The sequence below is a fragment of the Neomonachus schauinslandi genome, chromosome 9 (assembly GCF_002201575.2).
Source record: "Neomonachus schauinslandi chromosome 9, ASM220157v2, whole genome shotgun sequence".
NCBI lineage: Eukaryota > Metazoa > Chordata > Mammalia > Carnivora > Phocidae > Neomonachus > Neomonachus schauinslandi.
In genome coordinates, this window is record NC_058411.1 from 137,864,156 (window position 1) to 137,871,447 (window position 7,292).

General features: G+C 62.2%; 1 protein-coding gene across 1 annotated transcript; it reads right to left on the reverse strand.

The window, feature by feature from the left end:
- Positions 1-5,917: 5,917 nt before the first annotated feature.
- Positions 5,918-7,042, reverse strand: MESP1 (mesoderm posterior bHLH transcription factor 1). Its single transcript, XM_021680448.2, is given in 3 exon segments — positions 5,918-5,992; positions 6,319-6,861; positions 6,863-7,042. Coding segments are annotated over 3 exon segments (798 nt in total).
- Between the last annotated feature and the right edge of the window lie 250 nt (positions 7,043-7,292).

Here is a 7,292-nt window from a genome sequence, read left to right on the forward strand (position 1 = left end):
CTGGGCTGTTGCCCTGGGCTCTGTGAAAAGGCTGACCGCAGGCCCGCTTCACCCCAGGGTGCCCCGATGGCAAGAGACGCGGTGACAAAGGGCTGCAGCTCAGTAGGCCCAGGGGCCTGCTGGACTGGCCGTCTGGGACCTCAGCAAGGCGGAGGTATGATCTGGGGAGCCTTCAACCTTAAGCCACTTGTCAGAGCCCTCGGATGGGCAGATGTGTCACCCCGATAAACAGCGATACTGTTTCCAGACTCCAGAGTTGCTGTGGTGTGCAGCCCTGCCTTCCCACCCAGTCAGACCCTAGCAGGGCCCCGGCAATGGTTTCAGGCAGAGTCCCGGGCCTTGTGAGGACCCCTCGCCTTCTAGGCCCAGGAGAGTCACTTTGCTCAAATGAGCAAGACCCCAGGCTACCCCAGCTACTCTGTGGCCCCCTTTCTCCCCACCCACTTCCTCTCCCTCTCTGTGCCGGCGCATGACCTTTCTGGAGTCACTTCGGAGAGGCTGAGGCTCAGAGTGGCTGGGCACTGCCTGAGGTCACAGGGGCCTGAGAGGCGAGGTGGCAGGCAGGGACTGTACCACGGCTGGCCTGGAACCCTAGAGGAGGCCGGGGGTGGGGGTGGGGTGGAGGACAGGAGGGGGGCAGAGAGGTGCCTTTCTCTTCTGGAAACGGCCCTTCCAGGAGCACAGGACGGAGGGCTGCTCCCCCTCAGGGCCTCCGCATGCCTCTCTGAGGACACCGTGTGGTGCGTCTGACAACTGCAGGTGGTTGACGCGTCCCCGCGTCCCCGCGTCCCCGGATCCCGGCAGGCGGGTGACAGGCAGCTCCGTTTGTGCCCCCATCCCTCTCCTCCCTGGGGTCACACACGCTCCTCATTGCCACGACACCTCCTTCCCGGCGCTGGTACTGACCGCAGGACGTCCCTGGACGGAGAGGTCGCCCCGCCAGGTACTCCGCCCCTCGGCCTCCCACCGGGCAAGCTAGAGCCGGGCAGCAACTGCGACTCTCACAACAACCCTCTTCCTCCAGACGGCACGCACGGGGGCCACTCTCGTTTCCGGTGAGGGGGGAAAGCTTAGGATGATGGCCGTGGCCTTACACACCACCCGAATGGGACAGGGGACGAACGTTTAGGGGCCACTACTGTGATTGTGGGCTTGACCTGTGCGCCTCAAGTAACCTTGTGAAATGGAGAGGTTATCATTATCCACGTTTCACAGGAGGGAAATTGAGGCTCAGGGTACACGGCCTGGAACAGCCTGTATCAAGTCCTAAAGGACTTTTGCAACAGCAAGTGTCAGAGACTCAACTCAAATGAACTTCCGGGTTGGCTCATGTAATGTAAAAATCCAGGCGTGATGCTTTCCACGTGGCTGGGTCCAGGTGTGGGAGAACATCAGCACTCTCTTTCCATGGCGGTTTTGGTTCCCTTTTTAAAAAGGGAGGCCCTCTGCTTGGCTGGCAGCATGACCGGCAACAGCACCCACAGCCAGTGTCCCTTTCTGGACGGTTCCAGCAAAGTCCGAAGCCTGCTTCTCACTGGTCTGAGTGTGGTCACATTCCTGAAGCACTCAGGGGTTGACCGTGCAGGCCTGTGACACGGGCCCATCCCTGGAGGGACATGGAGGTCACGCCCACCCAAACTAAGGAGGGGAGAGCCGTCTGAAGACAGGGAAATGCCAGGTCACATGGGAAGAAGTCAGGAGGGGTGCTGAGCTGGCCCTGCCCCCCCTCTCCAAAGTCATGCGCTGCCCGCCCAGGCCACCTCGTTGCCTAGTGTGTGGGGGGAGGGGAGGTGGGGCATTCACAAGGAGCCTCATATGCCAGGTACACTGGAGGGGGGAGGGGAGGAGGGCAGAGGACCCAGGGCTGGGCAGAAGAGGCCTGAGCAGCGCTGAGCTGGGGACCCACGGCTCTAGCCCCACTCAGGGCTGGTGCGCCACCGGGGGCTGAGCGGGCGGTGCCAGGGGTCCCCAAAAGAGGTTCTTGCGCACTGGGTGACAGAACCCCTCAGAAGGACCAAGAACCTTAGGTCTCCTCGGGCTGCCTGGGTGGCTCAGTTAAATGTCCAACTCTTGATTTCGGCTCTGGTCATGATGTCGGGGGGGGGGGATCTTCTTGAGATTCTCCCCCTCACCCACCCTGCTGGCACACAAGTGTGCTCACTCTCTCTCTCTAAGAAAGAGAACCTTGGGTCTTCTCAGGGGACTGTTGGAAGTAGTGTGAGTCAAAGGAGTGCCCAGGTGCCATAGTTAGGAGGCATCACGCTCAGCGTTGTGCAAACGCGGGGATGACATCTGGGGAGTGGGGTGGACAAGGTGGCTCCTGGCCTCGCCCTGGGATAAGCAGGGGCTTTGCAGTTCGGCCTAGCTGCCCTCCCCAGCCCTGTGCTACCCTGGTTCTCCAGATACAGGCTGTTTCAGAAGCCTGGCGCATCAGTGTGCCCCTCAGATGGCCCTCTTTATTTAGCAACACGTGGCCAGAGGGACATCTGGGCTCAGCCTCCTCCAGACGCACCACCCAGGCACACGAGGCCTGGCCCAGCTCAGTCCTATCCCCTCCCATCCGCCGACAGACAACCATGACCACTACCCTCTTCCTTCCCCCAGGGTTCATATGGTGACCCATGGAGCATGACCTGGAGTAAATAAATGTCTTGGCTATAAAACCATCAGCTTAGCTGCCCGTCCTTAGGACGTGGCCCATCGGCATCAGCACCCACACAGTGCAGCCTTCTCAGCGGGAGCAACATCCCTGCTCAGCAAGCAGAAGCAGCTTCCCTGCTAGCAATCGCACGGGCGGCCAAGGAGCGTGAGGGCCCTCATCCTGCACCTCCCAACGCACGCACGCATGCACGCACACGCCTGCCAGGACCTGATGTGTCAACCACCACCCACCGCTGTCCCCGCCCCGACGGCGAGGCACTAGCTCTGTGAACGATTCCCCGGGTTCTGTGCTCCCTGTCCCACTCCGTAAAATAGGCCTAAGCCCACCCACCTGCCCACCTCCCCTGCGGCTCCCGGGCTCAAAGGACCTGAGGTCCAGCGCTGAATTTAAAGCCCTTACCACCCAGCCTGGCTGGCAGGAGCCGCTCCGTGGGCCTGTGCCCGCTGGGTTCTGAGCCGGCCAGCCGTGAAAGCAGCTCCCCAAGGAGGAGGCAGCACCCGCCAGTGGCCCGGTGGGGCACCCCGTGCTGATGCCGGCCTCTGGCTCCCGCCTCCCAGCAGGCGCGCGCCCCCCCCCCCCTGCCCGGGCCCCCGGCGGGGGGGCACCACCCAGTACCCTCGTCCTCGTCCTCGAGACAGGCTGGTGTTCAGCTGTGTGTGCACCCCGGGGAAGCTGCACTCCCGTCGGGTCCCCATCCAACGCTGCCCCTGACCATCTGCCCGGGCGCGTTCGTTAGCTTCTCCTTACTGCATGTTCCCATCCTTAACACGGCCCCACCAGCTGGCCGCCCTCACAGGCTGGTGGGCGGAGAACCGAGAGAGCACAGGCTCTCACCTACCTGGAAGCCACTGGCCGCCCCAGTGCCTCGGATCGGGTGCGGGGGGCACTGGCCCAGCAAGGGGGCGCAGGCGCAGGAGCAGTGCGAGGAGACCCCTTCCCATGCCCGGTCCTCTGTCTTATTAGCAGAGACGTGTTAATGAAAATTCACACCCAGGTGCTAATAAACACTGGGCCGCTCCCGGCTCCGAGAGAGGGAGGCCAGGCTCGCCCCAGGGGAGGGCGCTGGCCAATGAGCCCCACTTATCTGTGAAAAGACTTGCTAATAACTTTAATTCCCCATCCTAAACCACAGGGCCTTTGCCATGCAAACAGATTTTCTAAATTGGCTAGGCCCCTGGAAAGGACTTCCCACTCTGCTCCGGTTAGGGTCCTGGGAGGGGAAAGCAAGATGGGAGGGGAGGTGTGGGAAAGGGGGTGGTCGGTGGAGGTGTGAGGTCTGCCCCCCTGCAGGGCCTCTGCTTTTGGATCCCACTCTCCGCGGCCAAATGCTGGCCAGGGTGCGCCTGGCCGACTGAATGACACAGCAGTGTCGCCGGCCCGCTCTGAGTTACCGCGCCTCCCGGCCGGGCCGAGCACTGGAAATGATCTCTGAGGTGGTTTCCAAACAAACCTATCAGTATCCACGGCTAAACAGATAAGCCGGGGCATGTCCGTGCAATGGAGTTATCACTGGGCAGTAAGAAGTACTGATGTAGGAGACCACAGGGATAAACCCTGGAAATGTTATGACAGGCGAAAGAAGCCAGACACAAAAGGCCTCATGTTGTGTGATTCCATTCATTCAAAATGTCCAGAACAGGCAGATCTATGGAGACGGAAAGGAGATGAGTGTGCTGGGTTGGGGGTGGGGGGAATGGGATAACGGGGGAGTGCCTGCTAATGGGCACGGGGTTTCTTTTGGGGGTGATGAAAATGTTCTCAATTTAGGGGCACCTGGGTGGCTCAGTCCGTTAAGCTTCTGCCTTCGGCTCAGGTCATGATCCCGGGGTCCTGGGATCGAGCCCCGCATCGGGCTCCCTGCTCAGTGGGGAGCCTGCTTCTCCCTCTCTCTCTGCAGCAACCCCGTTTGTGCTTTCTCTGTCAAAATCTTAAAAAAAATGTTCTCAATTTAGACAGTGGTGATGAGTGCGTAACTTTATGAATACACTAAAATCACTGAATTACAAAGTTGAATTTTATGATACATAAATTGTATCTCAATAAAGCTCTTATAAAAAATAAAAACCAAGGCCTGTATTTCAAAGATGCTTGAGGGAGAGGGGAGAACTTGGTATCCATCCACAGAGGGCCTTTGGGCAGAGGCTACATCCACTAGCCCCATCTCACCTTCCCCCCAAGGCTTGACTGCTTCCCAGACCCCTTGAGCGAGGCCAGGCTCCTTTAGGGTCAAGGCTTTCTTCTTCCCCATACAACGTGTCCCTGATCAGAACCCAGCAGTGTAGACAGGAGTGTGGTTCCAGGTCAGCTGTGTGGATCTGGATGCGACCCCCATGAGCCCCTCCACCCTAGCTAGGCCGTTAGGAGCTCACAGTTACATGAACCCGGCACTGACTCACTGATGTTAGTTTATGTCCCTAAACCACTTGGGAGAGAAACCAGAGTGAAGGGAGATGAGAAAATCCCAAGGTCCAAGCCATGATGCTCTAGCACAAGGGGAGAAAAGGCTTGGGACACATGAAATAAGCCCTTGGTAGCTGGTGTCCCCTCAGACCCTGCCCTGATATGAATTCATATCAGGGCTTAAGTGCCGATCCTTGGTTTATTCTTCTGTAAAATGGTGATTTGGTGACACAATGTATAAAGGCCCTGACGCATAGTAAGTACTAACAGAAATGTATTTTCTGCAGAGATACTTAGGTTTACCCAGATCCCACCAGGTTCACAGAAAAGATGGACAGACTCCACCTGCTACCACGTCCTCATATGCAGCACCTCCCCCTTCCAGGCTGACCTTCCCGGATCAGGAGATGCTAAGCCAGGGCTGGGGGCAAGGAGGAAAGGGCCTGAGCCTGTGTGCTTGGAGGGCTGAAGACTGCAAGAGACCCTCTTGATTCTCCTAGGTTCTTCTTTGGGCGGGCGGGGGGGGGGGGGGGGGGAGCTGTGTGCCCAAGGAGGGGAAGAAGAAACGGTCAATGACCCCAGCAGAGTTTATTCACAAATAAATAAATACATACTTGGCAGGCACCCCTGCCGGCCTCCGAGGGTCTATCTATGGGTCCCTCCATTGCGGGAGGGGCTGAGGAGGGCCGTCCTGGGTGGGGACAGGCTCTCACTCTCAGGAATGCGGACGCCAGTACCGCAGGGGCCCCCTCCCAGGAAAGGAGTCGGGAGAGGGGCCGTTTTGAAGGTGCCGAGGCCAAAAAGGCCTCGATGCTCACAGACAAGGCGCCAGTTGCACGTCGTCACTACAATTATTCAGGCCGGCGGCCACTCCGGGGGCGAAAGGGGCATCCAGGTCTCCAGCAGGGCCAGCACGTCGCCGGGAAAGAGCTGCGGAGAGAGAGGGAACAGGTTATCGTCCGCGTTGGCCGCTGAGGGTGGGTGTCCGCGCTCATGGGTTCCACTCTCAGGGGACCTTTGGCGGAGAACAGGACCCTGTCCCCTGCGTGTCCCCTCCCTCCCCTCCCCGCTTGAGCGCCCCGGGCACACCAGTTAAGCTGCTCCGGACAGCATGCAGACCGGGCCAGGCTGCCGGTGGGGGTGCCGCAGGGGGAGTGGCCCCCGCAGGGGGAGCTGCACGCCGGGGACGGGGACAGCAGGTAGCACCACCCACGACGGCGCCGGGAGGGAGTCCTGCGCGGGAAGGAGGTACTAACCGGAGACGAGGGGCTCAGCTCCACTGCCAGCGATTCCGGACACGCTGCCTCGTCGTAAAACACCGGCGGTTCTCGAGGCTCGGGCGCCGCTAGTGCTCCGGGACAGGCCGGCGGGGACCCCCACGACGCGGCGGCGCCGGCGGCGGAGCCCAGGCCCGGGGCGCGCGCCTGCACCTGCACCTGAGTCTGCGTCTGCGCCTGCGCGGGGCCGCCGTCGGGGCAGAGCGGGCAGCCCCGAGGCGCCGCCGCCGCCGCGCCGCTGCGCCGCCGTCGCCGCCGCTGCAGGCTCTCCTCGCTGAGGCCCAGCACGGCCGACAGGTGGCCGATGTAGCGGATGGCCAGGCGCAGCGTCTCGATCTTGGTGAGGCTCTGGCCGGCGGGCGCCACGGACGGCGGCAGAAAGCGGCGCAGCTCGTGCAGGGCGCGGGCGAGCGTACGCATGCGCAGCTTCTCGCGCTCGCTGGCGCTCTGCCGCTGCCCGGAGCCCAGGCGGCTGCCTCGGCCGCCGCGCCTGCCAGCGCTCCGGGCTCGGGGGGGCGGCGTGGGCGCCGGGCCGCCCGGGGCTCGGCTCGGGGCTGCCGGCCGGGACGCTGCCCCAGGAGTCCGGGGACGAGGCGGGGGAGCAGCCGCAGTCCCTGTCGGAGGGCGGCGGAGCCCGGGCCGGGCCCCAACCCGGGGAGAGGAGCCAGGACTCGGAGAGCGGCGGGCACAGGGACTGGGCCATGGCGGCGGTGGCGCGTCTGGGGGCCGGCGGCCGGCGACCGCTTTATCCCGAGCCCGAGGTGTGAAGTGGCCCCTTCCAGGCCGCATCAGCACTTCAAAGCGGGCTCGGGACCTGGAGGGGGCGGGGCCTGACCCTTTGAACCAACGGCGGGGGGGGGGGGGGGGGGGTTGCTGAAGGTGCGGGCCCATGGCTGTCCCAGGTTAGCCCCACCTGGGCCCCCGCATGGGCACCTGACCCAGCCGCTCGGGCC